General features: G+C 41.9%; 1 protein-coding gene across 2 annotated transcripts in view; it reads left to right on the plus strand.

Moving 5' to 3' along the window:
• The window catches only part of LOC143782813 (uncharacterized), a 634,917-nt gene that overhangs the window by 532,790 nt on the left and 76,854 nt on the right, over positions 1 to 25,273 (plus strand). For both annotated transcript variants that reach the window (XM_077270687.1, XM_077270689.1), the window contains exons 23-24: positions 7,111 to 7,204; positions 10,978 to 11,039. In XM_077270687.1, coding sequence (XP_077126802.1) covers positions 7,111 to 7,204; positions 10,978 to 11,039 — 156 coding nt within the window. The remainder of the gene's footprint in view (positions 1 to 7,110; positions 7,205 to 10,977; positions 11,040 to 25,273) is intronic.

Raw genomic sequence — 25,273 nt, forward strand, 5'->3', positions numbered from 1 at the left:
ATATATGTAATGTGCCCATGGTGTAGGCAACCCATTTTGTTGCCGCCTGTTTTTGTCTTTTGTGATACAAATGTCATGGATTTCTAGTTGCCACTTTGCTTTTGTAGTCATAACTGAGGCTTTTGTTACACAGGATGAGATTTTGAATGAAAATAAGATGCGTGCATCACAGAAAATCAAATGAAAGGGACCAGTCTCCGGGGAAATGTGTAATCCTTTATTTCGAGCCTAGCTCTCCAGCAGCCCTTAACATATTCACAGCTTATAACAACATATGAAATGGTGTATGTTGTAAGGAAATATCCGCCCGAGCCGTCCTCCTTAGCATGTTTATTTTATGATGAGGCTCCGTTTGAAATGAAGCAGAAGTCTGATAATATGTGCATAGTCTAAATAGCTTGTGTTTATCCTTAGTTGTAATTCTACAGAAGTACAAAACAGAAAAGCTGACTTTTTTTTCCCTTTCCCTCATATAAACCAGCAAGGGCAAATGACAGCCATGCCTGATGGCTGATATCTTTTATGGTACAGCTGTGACATATTTTATGCATCACAACGAATGATCAAAGATGTCTCTGGAGTCGTACTGTCATGGATTTTTACCCCGTACCCAGTGCATTGCTTTATACCAAGAAGAATAAAAACTGAGAATAGTTAGCTTCCTCTGCCTTCTGATAACACAGAAAGTGCAATATTTGATGGTTGTGTTTTTCCTCTTGTTTTTTCATCCGTGCCATGTTTACTTTGTCTTCTCTTTTGTAATCGTGAACCCGAGTTCACCAGTTCAGGGTACACAGCGATGTGTATCGGCATACGTGTTTACATGCATCTAGAGCTGGAGAATAACACCCTAAACATAGAAATCTATTGCTTAGTTTTCACTTCTTTATGTCCTGAGCATGCTGGGAGTTGCAGTGTGTCCTGACATTAAAGCAGAGACAAAATGGGAAATGCTATTGAGGAAAGGAGCCACCAAAAAAGTGTGCTTTCATTATGCAACCCATTAGATATGAGTGAATTTACTCTTAAGAAATTAAATTTATTTCTCCAAAATTTCAGTATCTGGCTCTTGTTGAGTACAAGAGCTCGTTACTCGAGCTTGCCGAGGGTGCTTGGGTATGCACCGAGTATTGCAGGTTCTCGAGGGACAAGTTTGAGTCCACGCGGCCACATGATTTGCAGCTGTTAGACACCCAAAACATTGCCACGCAAATCCCACATGTTTTGGGGATGTCTAAAAGTCACAAAACATGGGCCGCAGGGACTCGGACATGTCGCTCGAGCACCCGCGATACTTGGTGCATACGGAGCACCCTCGGCAAAGTCAAGTAATGAGCATTTGTGCGCATCATAATTTCTCACAAATCTGATTTTTTGGGGGATTAAATTCGCAAGAATCTACCAAAACGGCAGCCAGCTGGCTGTCTTCTTTTGATGGCTGTGAAGACGTTAAAGCAGCATTTTTTTTATGTATTTACCTCCTGAGTGGTACCTCTAATGTATGTTCCCTGCTTCTAGCATCATACTTACCAGCATCGTCTTCTGCTCCAGTCCTCTTCTGCTAGTTATGTCCTCCTGGATCTCTCCAATGTTTACTGGGCGGAACGGAAATCACTTCTCAATGTAAGTCTATGAGAGTCTGAACTTGAGAACTTGTGACTGTTACCTCTGACTTTCCTTGGCAGTCCTGAGCTGTGGTCACAAGATGACGGAACAGAACCTGAGCCTTAGTGGGGAGAGCTGAAGACGGTGGCTTGTAAGTGTTTAACAAGGGGCTGGGAACAGACATTCGTGATACCACTCCAGCAGTGTAATAAAATTAAAAAAAATGCTGAAATGATGCTTTAAAAATAATAAATATTATATACTCACCTATCTTTACACCGTTGCAGCTCCACAGGCCTACATGATAGGTATGTATATAATGTTTATTATTTTTAACCATTTGCAGGGCATTTTTGATTTGGGTTGATTTTATTCACATCAAATCTGCTCAAACTGATTGTTGTGAGATTTGCTCATCCTTACAACCAATGTAATGCTGTGTCTAAACAGTTCATAACAATTTTGGTGAATGACTATGGCACTTTTTAAGCACCAAATACATTTTATAGGTCTTGTCTCTTGCGAATGAAGCGGACCTGACGATCAGTAGATCATTGCTGGTCCAGGTTCAGAAACTGCAGCTGTCCAACCAGTGGCCTCTGCGGGAGAAATGTAATATTACTTGGATGGAATGGGATTGCTTTGCCTTGTCTGCAAAAGCAGGAGGAGATCTTAGGAGCTCTCCAGCTTAGCTAAGAGGGATTACATAAGGAGCGGAATTCCCACTATGACGTCCATATGCCCTAATATGAGAAGGAGTTTTCTAAATGACAGTATCTGACTTTTGTATAGGTCTCTTTGAAGCACCACTCCAGCTTTTTGATTTTGTTTTTTCAGTGCTGGAGTGGCACTTTAAACGTAAGTCAACTACCCCTGGTCACATACTCGCCCTCTGACGTCTTCTTCATTTTTTGGCACCATTGTGGTCCAGTGGCGCCATCTTGAGACAGTAGCTTCTGAGTGGCCAGAAGTCCGAAGCTACATCACAAGCGCTTAGTACAAGTTTATCTACATCACAAGCGCTTAGTACAAGTTTATGAGAGATTCAGTAGAACGAAGGCTCTCATAGACTTCTATTGAAAAGGGACCTCCACACAGCTTCGTGAAACACTGGAGCTGGAGACAGGTCACCTTTCGCCTGAGATGGATCGGAGCAACAGCACAAACAAATGAAAACTCCGGAAGACATTTATCAGACAGGGGACAGAGGACCTATATTTAAAATGCCACTCCAGCGGTGCAATAAAGAAAACACTGGAGTGGTGCTTTAAAGTCCATCATTTTTAGGGTACATAATCTTGTAATTATACCACTGTGGACTTTCCACTGTGGTCAATACTGTCCTGAAAATGGTGAGGATATGCCTCACAATTCAGTCTGCATTGATATTGGAGCATTAATTGACGTGCTGTAGGTTTCAATGCTGTGGGCGCAATCTATTTATGCTGCAGATTTTCTCCGCAGCCTGTCAATGATATGTAGAGAAATCTCATTCACAATTCATAATATGCAACAGTTTTTTTCACAGTCAAATCCCCTGCGTATTCGCCCGTACATTAAAATGCTGAAATAATACAATGCTAACTCTGACGTCCAGTGTCAGTCTGGAATGGGGAGGTTAAAGTGTTAAATTAATGAGCATCTGTTCAGCACTAATCTTATTTCACACTTTGCCGTGTACATATGGATGCGCCATACTGTGCGATCGCTCTCACTGTCTTCATAAAACAAGCAGAACACTATACGTTTAATTTACTTTTCTCTTGGCTGCAGACTATTGTGATGTATGGAAGCGGACATCCCATAACTACTTTCACAGGATGTATTCAAACATATGGATTTTCGGGATATCACTCGTATAAATCAGGCTCTCTCAGCTGGCAGGAATGTGCGAGTCCATGTGGCTGAAGGACAATATCTAAGTAATAGGCTATTGAAACAGGATGTTAGGAAAACATGAAACAAATAATGAATAAGCTGTTAATACTCAGAAGATGAATTTTACAGGTCCTACTTCATCCACCCCTATAAATGTTTCATATTTCGTGTTTAAGAAGGGGGCCGCTGCAGTTTACAACAGGAAAGATTATGATGTCATCAGGTTTTATGGGGGCTTTTTGCCTGCGCTTAAGTGCTTTTATTGAAGTTCATTATAGCTAAACTCCCTCTGTCACATTGGTTTTGGGACTTGGCAGAGCGCACGATGTGAGCGCTGGGCATGGTGGCTCGTTACATAACTTTCACTGTTTGTTAGAAAAAAAAATGTGAAACAACAATCAAAGTTTACACAAAGAAACAAATGCGAGTGGTATAATACGACTGCTCCAAGGACTGGAGAAACCAGGGTCATAAATTATGCATTCGGAGAAGTGCTTCCAGCTTTTGTGTTTCTAATATACAGATCCTTTGGCCTTGTTTTTGATTTATTGTGAGCATCAGATGTAAGTAGAAAATACAAATAATACAAAGAAGGCTACATATACAATATATGTGACACGCCGCCTGCCTCCTCCCGCTGCTCTTCAGACTCTATACATTTTTCATATTGTCAACACAAACTTGTTGCCTGATGTTACTATCCTGTAATGACCATTGCATTTTATGCATTTTGATGAGTTTTTACATTTCTCTCTCTTCCAGTAATCTTTTCTTTTTGTGTATTACATAACTATGTAATATTGCAATAATCAGTCATTTATTAAATGGTCTAATGTGGACTATTTATGATATAGAGAAAAACTTCTAGTCTCATTTATTACAATTATCCAACTGCTGTCACAATGCAAGTTTTATTTTTCATAATTAAGTATTTGTTTCTGAAAGTTTTGATAGTTAAGGTTTAATTTTATCCTTAAAATTGGTTGTCCACTACTTGGTAAACCCCTTCTGAATCCCTATGTTTTCCCCCCAAAAAAAATAATAACAGCCCCAGAACCGGAGTCGTTCTAGCGGTGTCAGGACTGGTTCTCCCCGAGATCGTATGACATTATGTTACGTGATCCCTTTGGCCAACCAGCGCTTGGCTTCTTCTGAATCCCTATGTACCTCCCCGTAAAATGATAACAGCTATACTTACATCTGGTACCAGAGTTGTTCCAGCTCGGTATCAGGACTGGTTCTCCCCAAGATCGTATGACATTGTTACGTGATCCTTGTGGCCAACCAGCGCTTGGCTTCTTCTGAATCCCTATGTTTCCCCCCCTGTAAAATAATCACTCACCTCCGGTACCATAGTTGTTCTAGCGGTGTCAGGACTGGTTCTCCCCAAGATTGTTTGACATTGTTATGTCAAGGTATCCCTGCAGCCGATCAGCACTGGCTTCACTCTCTTTTCGTTTGGACAAATTAAGACATCCAGAGTAAGTTAGAGAGCAGCCTTTACTCTGACGTCCTTTGGAGGTCAATTACATCCGTAGGACAGGAGTTGGAAGTCAGCACTGATTGGCCAAAAGGGATCGCGTCACATTGTTATGCCCAGGAAGAGCCTGTGCCAACACCACTAGAAACATGAGGGGGGAACATAGGCATTGAGAAGGGGTTGTCAGAGTAGTGGACAACCTTTAATTTTTATACAACCCAGCGTATATGTACCTTAAGCATGGGAAAGGTTGATGAAAAGTTAAAGGGATTGTCCACTTTCCAGTCAGATTTCTGTTCTGATATAACCAATCAAATACTGTATGTCAAACTCTTTAAACCTGCGATGCATTTTTATAGCCAATATTGCCCATGGAGAATGTGAACTGTGTTTATGTCCCCGTCCATAAGAAGGAATACTGTGCAGGTTAAGGACAGCAGAGGCGGCAGTCACATGAGTAAATCCCAAGACCACCGCTGTTGTGAGTCCTATGGATGGGGGTCACAATGCTGTGTACTGTTCATAAATCTGGTGTCTTGAAATGCTGTCTTTTTTTACTCTCATTTTCCACTAGTGTTTTTCACACTCCATTGAATGATGAAGACACCACTTGTGATTTTTGTAAGCAAAAACAATCTAAAAACACTCCAAAAAAATGTTGGGTGTCTTTTGAGCTTTCCCATTGACTCATATTGTAAAGTACAGAAAGTCTTCTGAGAAGAAAACGGCAGAAGAATGGACGTGTCACTTCTTTTCATCACTTGATGTTTTTAGAAACCTAAAGCAGCCAAAAAATGTTCACAAGTCTGGACACACAGTATGCACCGGAAGTCGTCTTCTATATAGAAATGCAGATGTTCTTTATTTTAACCAATTTCTGATGGGCTTTTCAGGTGGTTTCCATTGCGGAAAAGATGTCCTGTGCACATACACTTAGAAGGTTTGGGAAAGTTGATTAGAAGTTTGCGGAGGAGGAGGCCGGTAACTGTACAGGAGGCTAATTTAGAGTCCAATCTTTTTATGGATCTAATAAAATGTCTTTAATCAGAAAATGTTTAAAGATAAGCATCTATGAAAATCCCTTAAACACTTCACTAGATGGCTTTTCTACCTCCCTCCTTCTCGCTCTGTGCCACTCGCAGTCTGCGGTGCTTCAGTTAGGACGTGTTCATATGCTGCATTTTTTTCTGCATTTTCTTCATGTTTTCGAAGGTAGAAATACTGCACATTACAATACCAGCAAAGTGAATTATATTTCTGAAATCTCATTCCCACGCTGCTTATTTTTTCCATGAGGATTCTAAATACCAAAGTTATTTGAAATCTGCAGAATGTCAACTCTTTCAGCATTTTTGCAGCATTTTTAACCTATTCAAACGAATAAGAAAAAAAACGCAACGTATGTAAAAACGTGTATTTTATAAGGTGGTCCTGTTACCAAAACTGTTATTTCTGCTGGAAATACTCATCGTGTGCAAATATCTGAGTCAATGAAAGATTGAACTGTGGCATCACTGTGTGAAACATCCTGGGAGGGCAATAGGGAAGATAGTGGGGTAGATTTATTAAGGACAGTGCTCCAGAATTCGGGCTTGTCGGTAGGGTGCATGGAACCAAACTCTGACATTGTGAGCATCGAGTAGTTTAAGGCTGTGTTCACATGTAATGACTGCAGTGTATTTTTGTAACCATGATCACAATAGAACTACTGCATTTTTTTACTATTATTTTTGAAAATTGTGGCAAAAAAAATGCAACATGATGTATAATAAATAGTGATGAGCGAATATACTCGTTACTCGAGATTTCTCGAGCATGCTCGGGGGTCCTCCGAGTATTTTTTGGTGCTCGGAGATTTAGTTTTCATCGCCTCAGCTGAATGATTTACATCTGTTAGCCAGCATAAGTACATGTGGGGGTTCCCTAGCAACCAGGCAACCCCCACATGTACTTATGCTGGCTAACATGTAAATCATTCAGCTGCGGTGAGGAAAACTAAATCTCCGAGCACTAAAAATTACTCGGAGGTCATCCGAGCGTGCTCGCGAAATCTCGAGTAACGAGTATATTCGCTCATCGCTAATCATAGATTATTGATAGATTATGTATATATATTTTGAATAACAAGCATATTGATTTTTTTGCAGCAACTTCCAAAAAAGAGAAGAGATTTTGTCTGCAGTGGTAAACAGTCTTAGATCAGAAATGGAAGAGACGAAAAATGAAAGTAAACGTTTAAAGGTAGTAATGTCCTTGTAAATCAAGACTCAATGAAGTGCTTTGACACTGCTTAAAAATATGTGAAAGGGTTATTCCCATCTGCATTCCTGAGATTATTGTAAACTGCATGTAAAAACAAGCACTTTTGTAGTTTACTATTTATTAAAATTCCTCTACATTTGCCTGATAAATATATATTTTTTTGGTTTATCTTGTTGCCTAGGATACCAGCCACCGCTGCAGTCTACCAGTGGTGACTGACCAAGCACAATACTTTTATTTATTATTATTATACATTTTTATAGCGCCATTTATTCCATTGCACTTTACATGTGAAAAGGGGGCAAATATAGACAAATACAATTAAACGTGAGCAAAAAACAAGGCATACAGGTACATAAGGAGGGAGGACCCTGTCCGGAGGGCTCACAGTCTGCAGGGGATGGGTGAGGATATACTAGGAGAGGGTAGAGCTGGTTGTGTGGCAGTTCCCCTGGGGGCACGAACAGGGCTCAGGACCCCAGGGGAGGAAGGGAAGAAGCCCTCCCTGCCCCTGCCAACCAGTGGCCATAATCACGTCGCTCCTCGCAGAGAGTTGGGGCGCTGCGTGCCATCTCTCCTCAATCCACCATCCCTTTGATAGGGAGGTGGAGAGGGCTCCTTAGGTTCCTGTCCGTTGCATGGGTGGCGTGGGCCAAAGAAGGAGCTTCATCCGCTGATAATGCCAGTAAGATAGGCTGGGGGCCTGGCTCCGGAAGGGGGTACGTGAGGGCGACACCTCATGTTCCCGTCCGTTGTCAGTGAGGGGAGAGCGGATGCATTTAAGGAATCAGTCTCCCCGAAGAGAGCTCAGGCCGACGTTGCAGGAAGGGGTACGGCGAGGTGACACACCGCGTTCCCGCCTGTTCATGTTTTTGGGAGATCGTGACCTTGAAAGGCCCCGTCGCCCATCTAATCCGTGAAAAAAAAAAAGAAAAATAAAATAACAACGTCTTACAAGCTCTTTTCTATTGCACACGTAGTCACTGCACTGAAGCTGGTTGGGATTGCTCCAGCGCTCTTTTAGCATTGATTTCAGCTCGCTTTTGTGTCATTGGGCCATACAGCAGCATCAGGAGTGCACAGTTAAAGGGGTGGTCTGAAGCTAACATTTGTTTTAATTCTAAATGTTTGTCTATTTAATGTAATAATCTAATCTCTTTTCTAATATAGTTTAATTAAAAATTCCCTATCATTCCCTCAGCTGCTTTATTTATGCTGAGCATACCTCAGTTGTCAACTCGAACCTGTGCTCAGTAGGATCTTGAATTTCTTGCGATATTCTTTTTAATGCACAGTTATAATGTGTTCCCTCGCAGCGTCTGATGAAAAGTGACAAGCAGGTAGCAGAGCGCACTGTCAGTGCGCATAGTAAGACAAGAACAAGAGAACAGAGACCAACCCCACCTCTGCAAGTGACATCACTTGCATGGACAGCGCTGGTGTATGCTTGCCTGGTTTTCTCCTTTAATGCGCACTAACATTGTGAGTGCGCTCTCTTGCCGGCTTGTCACTTCTCACCTGAGGCGGCAAAAGCATGCATTATCACTGTGCATTAAAAAGTATATCATAAGAAATTCAAGATCCTACTTGTCACAACTCTGTTGTCGGGTTTCCCGGGACCAGGGGCTCCTTCCCTGTCCCTAACGCTATGGGCGCCCTAGCTTGCCCTGTTCCCCAGATTACTTCTGATGGTGAAGATGCCGAGGCCACATACCTTGCCTTAGCTCTGCCCTCAGTCTGTACCCTTGCCCCACCCAGGGAAAAGGGGAGTAGTAGTGTACCGTATTATCACACACTCAAAACCCAGCAACAGTCACCGATAAATCCACCAAACACATTTCTCCAATAGCCAACAACAACCTCCCACCATGCAGCAAAAGCTAACTCTGACAAGGAGTGCTATCCAGGACCCAGTTTATATTGGAGATGGGAGTGGTTATGAGTGCACAGCTGAGCTGAGAGTCTTATCTCCAGGAACTCTCAACGCAGCAGATTAACCACTGCACCGCCCAAAGAAATTTACACCGTTTAATAAGAAGGTGAAGTGCTTCTAATCCGTTCACAAGTTGGAGAAATCAGATGCTGCGGTCTTATGGCTCCTCTGTCACGGTAAACCTGTGACACTACTGAGCATACGTCTGAATTGACAGCGAATGCATTCTCAGTAGAGCAGAGACTATCCCGGCCTCTGAAACGGACGTCACTTATGATGCTTTGTTTCACAGGGGGGATAGATGACGTCTCATCCTGATTACATCACAATTGAGTATAATGAGAGGTTAGAAAAGTTGGGCTTGTTTAGCTTAAAAAAAATGTGTGTTCAGTACCAAGGACTGGAATATGACTTATTTCTTCCAAAGACCATACTAAGGGGGCACTCATTATGAGTGGAAGAAAGGTGATTCCAACAGCTAAATAGGAAAGGGTTCTTTACAGTTCGAGCAGTCAGACTGTGGAATGCCCTACCACAACAGGTAGTAATGGCAGATACTATAACAGCTTTTAAAAAGGCTGGATAATTTCCTCAATACACATAACATTGTGAGTTGTAGATAATTTTGTGACAAAATGTACAATTGGTGGAGAAAGGTTGAACTTAATGGACCTAGGTCTTCTTTCAGCCTATGTAACTATGAGTGTCCCAGCGACATCAAACAGGAAATAGGTAAAAAAAATAAAGCAGTTAGGTAGTATAGTGGTGGAATGATAGGAAATTTTTAATTAAAGTGTACTGGAAAAGAGTTTAAATTATTAGATTAGACATTTAGGATTAAAGTAAATGTTACTTTTAGACCACCCCTTTAAGGCCAGTGGGGCATCAATGTAGCTCATCAATTAAGCAGGAGCACTCCCATTCAACAAGGACTTTGCTGGCTGGGGGGTGATACTCTCTTGGGGCCAACCCATCAAATAAACATTGTACAGTATAAATAGAGATGTTATCAGCGTATTTACTATGGTTGTTTGTTTGTTTTTTTAGTTAAATTTACATTTGCAGTCAATAATGCGGCTGATGTTCCCGTCCATAAAAGATTATCTGAGCTGCCAGTTGCAAATGAGTTAAATAGTTGGATCAGTCCCACTCATGGCCTAAATCCAATTACTTCCATAGGAGCTGAGCTGCAGTGCTGGGAATGACCACTAGACTGTACGGAGCTGTGCCGACCATTGGTTGTTTACCTCTGTGTACATCTGGCCACCGCCAGAGCTGATAATGGTGGGGTCACCAATATCGATTAGTGGACAACCCCTTTAAAGCGTCAGTGATCTACAGAAAAATACATCTACATCTAAGTAGGACCTTGTGTCTGAGGACCACAATGAAAATTAATGTCTCAGTAATATGTAATGGCCCTATTACTTCTGGGCTTTGTCCTTGGAGTGGTTTTTGAGCTGAAAATGAGTTAATACAGCATTTTAGTATTTCATTTAAATAATGAATGAGGATATTGGTAGGAAAGTGACCAATTTAACAAGAAAATGGTCAGTGTAAAAGAGGAATATTTCACGTGTCATTGTAGCAAAAATCAGCCTCCATAACATGCTTTAGCTGTGCAAAAAATACATTTTTTTTCATCATGTCAAGAATGAATTTTATGTTTAGAAATCAACATTTAGTGCTTTATAGACAAGGTAATATTTTTCATCCTGAAATTTGTGGAGATAAAAAAAAAATAAAAAGCTCTCGCAGGCCTTAACAATCTGCCTGTCTTAAATGCTGAAAGCAATTTCATGTTTTTCGGTTTGTATAGGAAAGTGGTGTTGAACAGCGAGCAGTACTTTCAGAACTTAAAAGACAGCTGGAAACACAAGAGTAAGTCCCCGCATGCTTTTATTTCATTTGATAGTCTGATCTGCGCCGAATTTCATTCTAAAAACATCCCGGAGCATTGCTAATAACCGAGAAAGCAGTCAGAAATGCAGATCCCTGCCATTGTTTCTGCCATGGCTATGCATGAGATCGGCAGCCCCTCAGCCATGCGTTTTCTTTTTTTGGGGGGGAGGGGGGGGGATTTTCTGCAGGCAACAAGAAGCACATTAGATTAAACAAGAATACTGAATAAGTAAATTCAAGGTCTCCATTGTAGTCCTAACAATGGCGGCAGTTCTGCATGCATATTATAGGCAAGGAGTAGGTGACCACCTCGGCCCCATGTGAGCTTGAAATAGGCACAAGTTAAAAACAGTTTTCAGCATTTGCTGTTAAAAATAAGAATATTAGAGATTGATGTGTGTCTGACCGTCGTTATTGCCAAGGGTGAGGGGCATATTTGGAAACCATCGCACTGGACACCAAATAAGCTTATACCTCTGCTAGTTGGTAGATTGGTTATATTCAGTAATTGTCTATAAACTAATATTTGTATGAATTAATTAAATATGATCTCTCCGGACATGAACATGTCTGATTTAGTGAATGACTGACTGATTTAAAAATGAAAAATTTCTGGAGCTGCTTTATTTGAATGCTACATTGTGCCATTCCTCTGTTATTCCTCTGGTTGTTACCAGCTGGAGATATATCCAATCGCTGCTAACATTGCCTGACTATGTAGTCACACGCCCTTCCACCAGAGACGTGATAACACCCAGATGTCCAATTATTCATACATTTCTAGGAGGAAGTGTGAGATGTGTGTCGGCTCACCAGGGTGATATAAATGTGTATTCCTGTGTCCTCATAAGTATAACACTGTACCTGTTGTAAATAGATTTGCTCATCTACAGTATTGTTGTTATTCGGTCACAAGATGTCGATGCTGCCGTTAGCATTTCTGAAGGACTGTGAGATGCATGCAAAATGTCAGAGGTGGGGCAACAATCTCGGTGATGTGAAACACAGGAAGAGGAAGTACGGCCATCTTAAGGGCAGTCTGCAGTTATTCAGAACAAGTAGAGGATGTGCCGGAAGGGAATCCAATGACATCCTCTTATGGAAGCATCCCACCGAGACCAGAGCAGCGGCAGATGTGAGGCGATTTCTTCAGGAATGCTGTTGAGAGACGGAAAAGGTCGGGACATAGCATGAGAGGTGTTGGACGCCTCTAAAAAGTTAAGCGCAATCATCATTAGTAACATTCACCTGCTGGAGTGGCTGCGCAACCGTCCATATACACCGATTGTTTGTCCGGAGCAGATATGGGTCGGTAAGAAAAGCTAAGGCCCACTGCACCACCGCGGTGGGTAGCCATGCACGCACCTCACTACATTCTGGTGCCAAAATACTCAAGGCTAAGATAGAGCCTGTAGTTAGGTAGATGGGCATATTGACTGTGTCAGGCCATATTTAGTACCAAAATCGGCATCCGCAAAGTCCGGATTTGCTGCAGCGTTTCCTTTTTTGTTCTGTAATTAAGAATCCTAATCCACGCCTAGGTGCCGACACAGCAGACAATGGACTTCAGACCAAGCTTTAACTTGTTTTTGTTTTAGGAGAGAGTTTCTGAGGAACATTATAGTACGGGATAATTGTTCAACTTCGATAGACTTCGTTTACGGCTAAATAGATGTCGCAGTTGGTTAACTGTTAGGGTATTTTCAGTATAGTTGAGGATGGACTATTCCTCTTGAGTTCATTGAAGTCACATTGGGACGGGGAAGGGATATTTGGGTGGGGGATAACAGTACTTGATTGTAAGATTATCAACTGTCGTGCTGTACCGCAGGCGAGCCCGAACGTTACACTCGTATAATTGTTTCAGTTCTCAGGGTGTTAACAGGTATCAGGTGGCCGGTTTAGACAGGCAAGCCAGTAGGTAGATCTATAAAAAGTATAGTACTAGGTACAGATTATTGGGGCACCACGCTGTACAGCACACGGGTCTCGGCCTCCCTGCTGAATGTAGGTGTAAGGTTTTGAATGTTTTCTATTTTCTGACTGAGTCATCCACATAAGTAAAATAATTACAGTGAGTGAAGTGCGTAGGAGTCAGTTTTCTTGCCCGTGACTTCACTGTATCCTGAGGAACACACCTCGGTACATGACTTACAGAAGAACTAAGAAACAGTGCAGAGTTTTATTTTGTTGGGATTACATGTACTTAGACATGTCAAGGGAGTTACAGGTCTTTTTTCATGGGGTTTTCCAGCTTCTTAAAAAAATTACAGAAAGTACATATTAAAGGAGTAAAGGTTGGAAAACATTACAGAGTCAATCAGGAGGGGGCTGACCTAATCAGCAGTTGGATCTATCTCATGTGACCTGTGATGCGTTCGGACTTCCTTATAACTGAGGAATAGATGTGCCTGCTTATACACAAGTCCAAGGAGTAACGCGGGTTGTTTCCCAATAGGTCTTCTTTTACACTGTGCTTGTAATGCGCATTCTCCTGATGGCTTTTTGATCTCCTTCTGGCTAGTATATGTCTGTTTTTTCTTGGCTGTATAACATAGCACTGCAATTCCATACAGAAGCATCCAATAAAATGGATGATGGATGGATCACAACTAACATACTTTTAAAATAGACTTCATGAACTTGTGTGAACGTATATTGTCTATGAATGACTATTGCCAATCAGTGGCATCCCTCAAACTTGTTTTCATCTGAATATTCCTCTGACTTCAACCTTGGAGGCATACTACAGACATGGTGCCAAAGTGCACTGGCCAATCTTTAAGCATGTATACGTATGTAAATGTGTACATATACTTGTTTATCTGTGTGTGTTTATAAATGTGTATGTGTGAATTTCATGTGCACAGCAGCAGATTAATGTATATATACATCTCTATGGATGTGTTAAAGGGAATCTGTCACCAGGGTTTTGCTACCTTATCTGAGAAGAGCATAATGTAGGAAAGAGACACTGACTCCAATGATCTATCATTTAGCTTACTGAGTGCAGTGGTTGTGGTACAATCAGAGTTTTTCGATGCTGCAGGACTCCTAAAGCTGACCCTGCCCACACCAGACTCTCTGTGGCCATTGAATATCGACAGTAAGCTGATTATCAGAGGAGGGGGCCTGCTCAGTCTATCAGTCCTTTGAAACTTAGTTCATCAGTGATAATATCCTGGTAATAAAACCTTCATTGTAACTAAACATCACACAGCCTGATAGGTAACACATTGTTGAACTCAGTATTTTAACCTCTACATTATGTTGTCCTCAAATTAGATAGCAAAAGCCTGCTGACAGTTTCACTGTAAGAATACAGCTACTGTACCCTCTAGCATTAAAAAGATTATCCACTGCTGAAATGGATAGATTACATCGTCTGGAGTCGCTGGTGGCGGGTGATGGTGATGCTGCATATGACCAGGGACGCACCTGGTTTCTCTGGCAATCCTTCAAGGAGAGCATAGGGTTTTCTGACTTGGCTGCGTACATACTCATAATTCTCAATACGTGGGCGTGTACATTGCGGGGTCTCCCTTAACCCCCCCCCCCTCCCTCCTTACTCCCCTTCTTCCCCATTCCCCCCCTCCCCCCCCCCTTTTTTTCTCTTTTTCCCTTTCTTTTTCTCTTTCTTTCCTTTTCTCCTATCTCTACAATTGCTTTTCTTACAGGTTCTGTATTCTGTATATAAGGTCCGTGTCCCGAGGTGATTCTCAAGATGAGAAGCATGTACTCTTTATGTGCCAGAGTCCTTGTTCAACTACACTTGTGCTGTGTTGTCAGAGGCGTAATGTTTAGCTCTGGACATTGTGATGATTCTTTTTATTGTTTTTCCTGTTTAAAAATTTCAATAAATATATTTACTGAAAAAAATTATCCACTGAAATCAAGTTATTGCCTATCCACAGGATAAGTAGTAACTTGCTGATCCATGAATGTCCCACCGCTGGGACCTGCACCAACCGGGAACTTTTATTCCAAATAGGGAACTTTCATCCCTGCTACAAAATGGCATGACAGGTCAGACGCCTGACCAATGCTCCGTCGATTTTTTTTGTGGGGCTTGCAGTTAATGCTTAGTGCATCACTTGGCAGCCCCATAAGGAGTGAATAGAGTGGCAAGTCCAGCGTATGTACTGCCGCAGCCATCTAAGGAATGAAATCTAAGGAATAAAAGTGCCCAACTCTGCCGATCTGGTCAGGTCTAAACAATTAGACTCACACTTATCAACAGGGTTATTGCCTTGTTTTCACCGGGCAAATCCCTTTAAGCCCATTGAGTGCTGTCCCAGGGGACAGGGGTTTTCAGATTCCAAATTTGTGACATGAAAAAGGTTGTCCAGGATTTGAAAAAAAAAAAAAAGAAAGTAAAATATCCCTCAGATGCTATAATGGACATAGCTCATGGGCAGGATTGGTGCTAATTCTGGGGAAATAAAAAAATATATATATTTTTAATAACTGTTGACAACCCCTTTATGTCAGCAGCCAGTTAGACCAGTTTAATATTGTTCTGTTAGGGCTGCAAGATGAGGAGCCAATAAGTCATAGGACCCTGCATTGTGATTGGACAAGAAAAGCATCTAATCACGAAGAAATTGCCGTCCGGCAGCTCGTTGCCTGCACTGAATATAGGTGAGATTACAGAATAGAGTATTCTGCTTTTCTTGGGCAGGAGCTCAGTATCCCACTGCTCCAGTTACTCATCTCTACGAAATTACATTAAAGTTGCAGCCTTCACATAAATCATTTGAAAAGTGAGGAACTGAGGCTTGAAAATTTAATAGAATCTAATTGCGGGGTTTTCGCACTGCACTTTAGTAAATTGTGATCTTAGCATAAAAACACAGTGGCCCGAGAGCACGGGATTTTATTATAAAGATGTCAGTGTTAGTCGGAAACATGCACATATTTTTTATTGGATATTAACGCTTCCAGTGATCAATGACAGCGTGCCGAGTACATTAGAATTTGTTTTTGATCAGCAGAATGCAATTATTCACCAACCTCAAAACAGAAGGCAAACTTGTAAGAGAAAGCGGAAGAGTTATGGCTTTCTTACAGCGCAGGTAATTTTAATATAGACGAGATTGGTCCAAGTCCTGCAGTTTGGACTGATAGATCATCTCACACAACTATCATTTCAATAATCTCAATGACAGTGCGGCACCGGATACTTGGTACACTATTATAAATTAAATTTACGGCAAATGTCATTGCTGAGAATATGGAGAGAAATCCGTCATTTGTGTTTGTGGAAGTTAAGATAGGGAAAAATTTAAGATTCTGTGACAAAACATAACAAAAATGATGTATATGTCGGGGGGCGATATTACCAGTTGTATGCAATTTCCTTTTTCCATTACAATTTCATTAATATACTGGAGTCACAACTGAGTGTGCTATACCAGCACAGCATGTTCTCAGAAGAAATAAGCACATACCTAGATGCCCAGTGATAAGACGAAATGGCAGGTTTGCTTCTTGGAGCGGAAACGGACTCTGCTTCATGTGACAAATTTGCTTCAGCTCGACACCGGGATGTGTGGTTGGCAGCCATGTTTATCCGGCGATTTTCTTTAAGGTTTCTAAAATACACTTTGGTAAGAACTGTGAGGCGAAGCACAGCAGGTAGCAATAGGGAAGGCTGCCGACATGTCGCAGCTCTGATTAGAACACGGCTGAGTAAAGAGCGCGGAGATGGAATATACATCAGTAGAAAGGAAATTTTCATCTCAAGTTCAGAGAACTGGAGCATTGTGGCATTGTTTTTTTTATTTCTTTTGCTTTTTTTCCCCTTTTTTAGGTCATTTTAGAATGATTATTCTTTTTGAATGTTAACTCACAGACCCCTCTATCGACTGCAGAGACACCTTGTCACTAGGGTTGAGCGACTTTTATTTTTATAGGATCGGGTCGGGTTTCACGAAACCCGACTTTCTCAAAAGTCGGGTCGAGTGAAATCGGCCGATCCTATAAAAAAGTCGGGGTCGGCCGAAACACGAAACCCAATGCAGTGCAATGGGATACTATGGTTCCCAGGGTCTGAAGGAGAGGAAACTCTCCTTCAGGCCCTGGGATCCATATTTAAGTGTAAAATAAAGAATAAAAATAAAAAATATTGATATACTCACCTCTCCGACGCAGGCCGATGTAACCGGCAGCTTCGGTACCTCAGAATGAACGCTTGAAAGACCTTAGATGACGTCGCGGCCTGTGATTTATTTTTATTCTTTATTTTACACTTAAATATGGATTCCGATACTGTTTCCCGATATCGCAAACATATCGGAACTCGGTATCGGAATTCCGATACCAGATTCAGAAGATCGCCGACCTCATGGCCGACCCCACACAGGGGTCGGGTCGGGTTTCATGAAACCTGACTTTGCCAAAAGTCGGCGACTTCTGAAAATGGCCGACCCGTTTCGCTCAACCCTACTTGTCACATTAAAAGAAAAAAGTGAATATTTACAGCCATGAGGTTACCGTATTTAGGTTTCATGATACACAGAACTTGGCAAGTGATGTCCTATGTCCAAGTCCTTCTTTTCTTTCCTTTCTTTGTCTAGAAAATATACAGTAATGTTCCTAAATACGAGGACTTCCACCCCACACAAAGCCCGAATCTCCCCTTTGTCTGGATTATGTAGTGTTATATTGTCTCTCATCTTTGACAGTAAAATTGAATAGTGTATACTTTTTATGAAGCACTTACATTGTACATTCCGTATTTTTCGGATTATGAGACACACTTTTTTTCCCAAAAAATTGGGAGGGGAAATGGGGATGCGTCATAATGCGGATATACAGTACAGACAAAAAGTTTGGACACACCTTCTCATTTAAAGATTTTTCTGTATTTTCATGACTATGAAAATTGTACATTCACACTGAAGGCATCAAAACTATGAATTAACACATGTGGAATTATATACTTAACAAAAAAGTGTGAAACAACTAAAATTATGTCTTATATTATAGGTTCTTCAAAGTAGCCACTTTTTGCTTTGATGACTGCTTTGCACACTCTTGGCATTCTCTTGATGAGCTTCAAGAGGTAGTCACCGGGAATGGTCTTCCAACAATCTTGAAGGAGTTCCCAGAGATGCTTAGCACTTGTGTTGGCCCTTTTGCCTCCACTCTGCGGTCCAGCTCACCCCAAACCATCTCAGTTGGTTTCGGTCTGGTGACTGTGGAGGCCAGGTCATCTGGTGTAGCACCCCATCACTCTCCTTCTTGGTCAAATAACCCTTACACAGCCTGAAGGTGTGTTTGGGGTCATTGTCCTGTTGAAAAAGAAATGATGGTCTAACTAAACGCAAACCGGATGGAATGGCATGCCGCTGCAAGATGCTGCAGTAGCCATGCTTGTTCAGTATGCCTTCAATTTTGAATAAATCCCCAACAGTGTCACCAGCATAGCACCCCCACACATCACACCTCCTCCTCCATGCTTCACGGTGGGAAACAGGCATGTAGAGTCCATCCATTCACCTTTTTTGCGTCGCACAAAGACACGGTGGTTGGAACCAAAGATCTCAAATTTGGACTCGTCAGACCAAAGCACAGATTTCCACTGGTCTAATGTCCATTCCTTGTGTTCTTTAGCCCAAACAAGTCTCTTCTGCTTTTTCCTGTCCTTAGCAGTGGTTTCCTAGCAGCTATTTTACCATGAAGGCCTGCTGCACAAAGTCTCCTCTTAACAGTTGTTGTAGAGATGTGTCTGCTGCTAGAACTCTGTGTGGCATTGACCTGGTCTCTAATCTGAGCTGCTGTTAACCTGCAATTTCTGAGGCTGGTGACTCGGATAAACTTATCCTCAGAAGCAGAGGTGACTCTTGGTCTTCCTTTCCTGGGGCGGTCCTCATGTGAGCCAGTTTCTTTTTAGCGCTTGATGGTTTTTGCCACTGCACTTGGGGACACTTTCAAAGTTTTCCCAATTTTTCGGACTGACTGACCTTCATTTCTTAAAGTATTGATGGCCACTCGTTTTTCTTTACTTAAAATTTGTATTATGGCAAGAAAAAAGCAGCTAACAGTCTATTCAGTAGGACTATCAGCTGTGTATCCACCAGACTTCTGCACAACACAACTGATGGTCCCAACCCCATTTATAAGGCAAGAAATCCCACTTATTAAACCTGACAGGACACACCTGCGAAGTGAAAACCATTCCCGGTGACTACCACTTGAAGCTCATCAAGAGAATGCCAAGAGTGTGCAAAGCTGTCATCAAAGCAAAAGGTGGCTACTTTGAAGAACCTAGAATATAAGACATATTTTCAGTTGTTTCGAACTTTTTTAAGTATCTAATTCCGCATGTATTAATTAAGTTTTGATGCCTTCAGTGTGAATGTACAATTTTCATAGTTATGAAAATACAGAAAAATATTTAAATGAGAAGGTGTGTCCAAACTTTTGGTCTGTACTGTACCTTACTGGTACCGTTGCTGCAGGCAGCAGGCTGGGATGAGGGGGTGTCCGGCGGTGCTGCAGGTGTCTCCGGTGCTGATGCTTGTTTCTCTGATGCTGCTGCGGTGGTCTCCGGTGCTGCTGCAGGGGTCTCCAGTGCTGCTGAGAGGGTCTCCGGTGCTCTGCCGACACTTTGTGAAAGGCCAGAGCCCTCGCAGTTGCATGATTTCTAGTGCGGTGGAAAATGGCCACCGGGGGCTGTGCATGCGCAGATGGAGATCTCAGCACCAAGATCTCGGGAGATGAGATCTCAGCGCTGTGCTACCTAATCTGAGAGCAGCATATTATAGAGACAGAGACTCTGATTCCAGCGATCTGTCACTTACTAAGCTGCTTAGTGTAGCCTTTATAAAAAAAATAATTCTTTAATTAGTAGGAGATTATCACTTGATAATCACTTGTTTTGCTTCCATATAGTCCAACCACCAGTACTAATTTGCATCCTTCTGCCTATGCAGAGTGTGCACATATAGATGTCAATCAGTGATGTGGGCGGGGTTATACAGAGCTCCGCATTCAGAGCGCTGTTAACAGCAGCAACCAGTAAAGCAAGTGAGACATTGCTGGAATCCTACATTATGCTGCTCTCGGAGTAGCAAAAACCTGTTCACAGATTCCCTCTAAAGGATCCAGCTTTGGGGGAGATTTATATTTCCTTCCTGTTGCTTTAGTGTCATATTATCAGTCTATTAACCTATTTAAGGCTGTCTGCCGATGGGATGCAGGCTAAAAGCCATAGCAAATGCATCAATAATCTAGTAATAAACTGGAATGGAATCTGATGAGATTTTGGAGTTCCTTGGCTGCCTAAACTTTCTTTCATTATTCTTTTTTTTCATGTACTAGCAATATTATATGTACTATTTTTTTGAGATTTTAGGTATAGAAGACCATATTTGGATTCCATGGGCCACACCGAGCATATGTCTGCTCATTGTATTTGACACGCTGTAACGGTCTTTGTTAAGGAAGGGTCCTTCAAACTGTCCCTGGAACTAGGATCTTAACTATCCCCGTGCCAGGGGTACTCTTCAAAAAAGAGAGACCCATGTCACTGACCTTACTATACTCCTATTAAACCCTGATCTTTCCCCTCCACCACCCCATGATGCATGGGACATAAATGTAAGGTAAACAATACACAAAAGACAAAACAAGAATAACAGAAAACCTCTATCACGCAAAAGCACTAACCAACAATAGGGAGGAGGATAGGGACAGGGAGGAATAATGTAAATGGGAACAGATACCAGGAGATAAACACATGTACTACAACAAACCACAGCACACTACTACAACAACTCTACTCCAACCACTTAGCTTTAGCACACAGCACAGGAAGACGAATCTTTCACTGACAGGGACAAGAAGGTCCGACCAGTTTTTATAGAAAGAGATAATTATCAGATCAGAAGCAGCTGAAATGGAGCTGCATGTTTCTGACCAGCATAGAAAGGGTCTTTAACCTCCTCAGCATCATAGAAAACTAAATCCATTTAATGTGGGACACGAATCACACCATCTCTAAAGAAGACCTGCGATTCATTACCCGACGTGACTGTGTATCTCCAGATCTTCCAGGGGGACGTGACACCCTCGTGACAGTATTCATATGCATAGTTTTTGTTGAGTCATACCTTTGGTCAGGTGTCCATTCTGCCTTCAGACATGAGGTATGGATTTTAAGGGGGAGCTCAGGGCCGGTACTGACTTCTCTGAAACCCCTCTTCTAAACATGAACCTGGCGTGTGTGTGTTGTGGGATTCGTTCTGTATGCACTTGTCGTTCGGGAGTCGTTATTACCTCCCTGTTCTTGGGACCGCATACAGCTGTACACATAACAGGAGATATTTGGTCTGGTTCAACAGGTTCAGCTTTACTTTGTAGTTTGAATACATAAGGGTGTTTTGGTTCCGGGGCTTCCTACCCAGCAGTTCAGCGTCCCTGAGGCCCACCATCTTTCTCGCTTGCTGTGAGCTGACCGTTCTCTTCCAGTTAAGGGAGAAAGAGACATGGAATCCGATGCCTCTTCCAGGCCCTTGACTGACTCGGTATCTGCGTGAAACTTCAGATGTGTCCTCATGCTGTTTGGGAGACTTGAGACTGACAGGACACTTCGCCACCTATGCATCCGCTGCCAATGAACCTGTAGCTCCTCACTGACGCTGTCTAATACTTCCTTAGTTCTCTCTATAACTAAGAAGTGCTTCCCCTTTTTATCTTATTTAACCCCTCCCAATATGTGGGCTGTTCCCAAGCTGGTAATTATATCTTACCTTAACTGCTGCTAACATATATCCCTATGCCTTCTCAATGGTTCCCCTATGGACAGCCCTCCCCAATCCCTGGGGACGGCCTTGAGGTAAACCTCCAGTTAAGCAAGACGTATTCTGATCATAAGGATACAATGCAGATTTATATAAAACACCAATAACAATAAAACATTCCTTTACATTACTATGCAATTCAACTCCATCTTAGCACGTTGTCTTCTTATCTAGTTTTTTTTAATCATTTTATTATGGATTCATTACCCATTCCTTAGCGCCAGCAAATTCCACAGCGTTGCACAGAGATTTTCACCAGCAGTTTTGCTTCGTATTACAGTACCGGGTTTGTGGATGAGATTCCACTGAATATCCATCCTGCAGAAACATTGCTCTATGGAAACTGAGCTGCGTTGGAGATTTAAAATCAGCATAATGTCAATTTATTTTGCAGATGTCAGTGGATTTCGCTGTTTGCAATGCAACATGTGAAAAAGCCCCTAGACACACATACTCTATGGTCACTTTCATAGGAAGTCAATTGACCTCTTGGTACAGTTGTGGCCAAAAGTATTGACACTCCTGCAATTCTGTCAGATAATACTCAGTTTCTTCCTGAAAATGATTGCAATCACAAATTCTTTGGTATTATTATCTTCATTTAATTTGTCTTAAATGAAAAAACACAAAAGAGAATGAAGCAAAAAGCAAAGCATTGATCATTTCACACACAACTCCAAAAATGGGCCAAACAAAAGTATTGGCACCCTCAGCCTAATACTTGGTTGCAGAACCTTTGGCCAAAATAACTGCGACCAACCGCGTCCGGTAACCATCAATGAATTTCTTACAATGCTCTGCTGGAATTTTAGACCATTCTTCTTTGGCAAACTGCTCCAGGTCCCTGATATTTGAAGGGTGCCTTCTCCAAACTGCCATTTTTAGATCTCTCCACAGGTGTTCTATGGGATTCAGGTCTGGACTCATTGCTGGCCACCTTAGAAGTCTCCAGTGCTTTCTCTCAAACCATTTTCTAGTGCTTTTTGAAGTGTGTTTTGGATCATTGTCCTGCTGGAAGACCCATGACCTCTGAGGGAGACCCAGCTTTCTCACACTGGGCCCTACATTATGCTGCAAAATTTGTTGGTAGTCTTCAGACTTCATAATGTCATGCACACGGTCAAGCAGTCCAGTGCCAGAGGCAGCAAAGCAACCCCAAAACATCAGGGAACCTGCGCCATGTTTGACTGTAGGGACCGTGTTCTTTTCTTTGAATGCCTCTTTTTTTCTCCTGTAAACTCTATGTTGATGCCTTTGCCCAAAAAGCTCTACTTTTGTCTCATCTGACCAGAGAACATTCTTCCAAAAGGTTTTAGGCTTTTTCAGGTAAGTTTTGGCAAACTCCAGCCTGGCTTTTTTATGTCTCGGGGTAAGAAGTGGGGTCTTCCTGGGTCTCCTACCATACAGTCCTTTTTCATTCAGACGCCGACGGATAGTACGGGTTGACACTGTTATACCCTTGGACTGCAGGGCAGCTTGAACTTGTTTGGATGTTAGTCGAGGTTTTTTTATCCAACATCCGCACAATCTTGCATTGAAATCTCTTGTCAATTTTTCTTTTCCATCCACATCTAGGGAGGTTAGCCACAGTGCCATGGGCTTTAAACTTCTTGATGACACTGCGCACGGTAGACACAGGAACATTCATGTCTTTGGAGATGGACTTGTAGCCTTGAGATTGCTCATGCTTCCTCACAATTTGGTTTCTCAAGTCCTCAGACAGTTCTTTGGTCTTCTTTCTTTTCTCCATGCTCAATGTGGTACACACAAGGACACAGGACAGAGGTTGAGTCAACTTTAATCCATGTCAACTGGCTGCGAGTGTGATTTAGTTATTGCCAACACCTGTTAGGTGCCACAGGTAAGTTACGGATGCTGTTAATTACACAAATTGAGAAGCATCACATGATTTTTCGAACAGTGCCAATACTTTTGTCCACCCCCTTTTTTATGTTTGGTGTGGAATTATATTTAATTTGGCTTTAGGACAATTCTTTTTGTGTTTTTTCATTTAAGACAAATTAAATGAAGATAATAATACCAAAGAATTTGTGTTTGCAATCATTTTCAGGAAGAAAATTTTGGCCACAACTGTATTTTTTTTTTTTTTTTGGAATTGTAAGAATAAACCAGAGTACCTTGAGGAAACTCATAGACAAAATAAAAAGTCTATGCAGGTGTTGTCTGTGGTCAAATCCGAACCCAAGCCCCCAACACTGTAAGACATCAATGCAACCAAAGGACATTTTCACATAAACTTATACGTATGTGTTACCATGCAGTATTAGGCGAGAATATGGCTACCTATTACATCCCTGCCAATGCAATAAGGTTGTTCTCCAGATGTTGGAGATCAGTCTTATTGTACTGTGACAACTTTTAAAATGTAAAATAGCTGCATAGTTCATATTTATGCCGTGCTCTCATACAGATATACATGCGCTTGTGACATGTATGTTTTTGGTACTTTGATCATACCCAAAGGAAACGGCCAGAGGATGGGAGCTGTAATTTAGCAGTAGCCAGTGTACTGAACGCTGCCTCCCTGCGGAGCACTTCTGATATATCTATCATTGTCTGGTTTTGTGATTGATAGTTTAATAATGTTACGAGGAACAACAAGCCTGTGACACACAGGGGCCGTGAATCCAGATCTCACTAAGAGGGCTGCATGTCTCGAGTAAATTGTCTATAGGCACATTTTGGGCACACACTGTGTTTGTTGAAACATGAAGTATTGCGGTAGGTGGAGGGCACCCGCTGATCACAGACAAGCGTCTATAAACATTTAGGAACGGTTCCTCGGTAGCTTTATGACTATGGCTAAGTAGACTTCACTGCAAAGTATAGTAATATATTTCATTAGTAAATGATTCTTTGTGCTGATCTGTGGTCCGTCGTGCTGACCTTTCTCCATGTGTGAGGAAGCTGGAAGGAAGAACTGTGTGTGATATTCCTACATTTTGCTAAGCGGAGTATATCTACCTTTTATGGAAGAATATTGCATAACTTTGGTAGAAGTCCAATCCCTGGAAGCCCTGTGGATTGGAAAAACAAAAACCCTGTAGTCCTTTCTGCATCTCTATGGCACAGCAGCACTCCCAGCCAGCGAATGTGCCGAGACCTGCAGCACAGCTGTGCTCCATATCAACAGTAATGCTCTGTTATAGGTCCCTGCACGACTGGAGGCTGGTAGTACCGCTATACAGTGGAAATCTGCAAAAGAGCAGAGCTCTTAAAGAGAATCTGTCAGTAGGTTTTTGCCATTACATCTGAAAGCAGCATAATGTAGAGGCTGAGAGCCTGATTCCAGGGATGTGTCACTTACTGGTCTGTGCATAACACTTTCATTAGGATCTGTATTTTATCACCAGGAAATTATCATTTCAGGACTAGTTATCATGT

The sequence above is a fragment of the Ranitomeya variabilis genome, chromosome 6, assembly GCF_051348905.1.
Source record: "Ranitomeya variabilis isolate aRanVar5 chromosome 6, aRanVar5.hap1, whole genome shotgun sequence".
Taxonomy (NCBI): Eukaryota; Metazoa; Chordata; class Amphibia; order Anura; family Dendrobatidae; genus Ranitomeya; species Ranitomeya variabilis.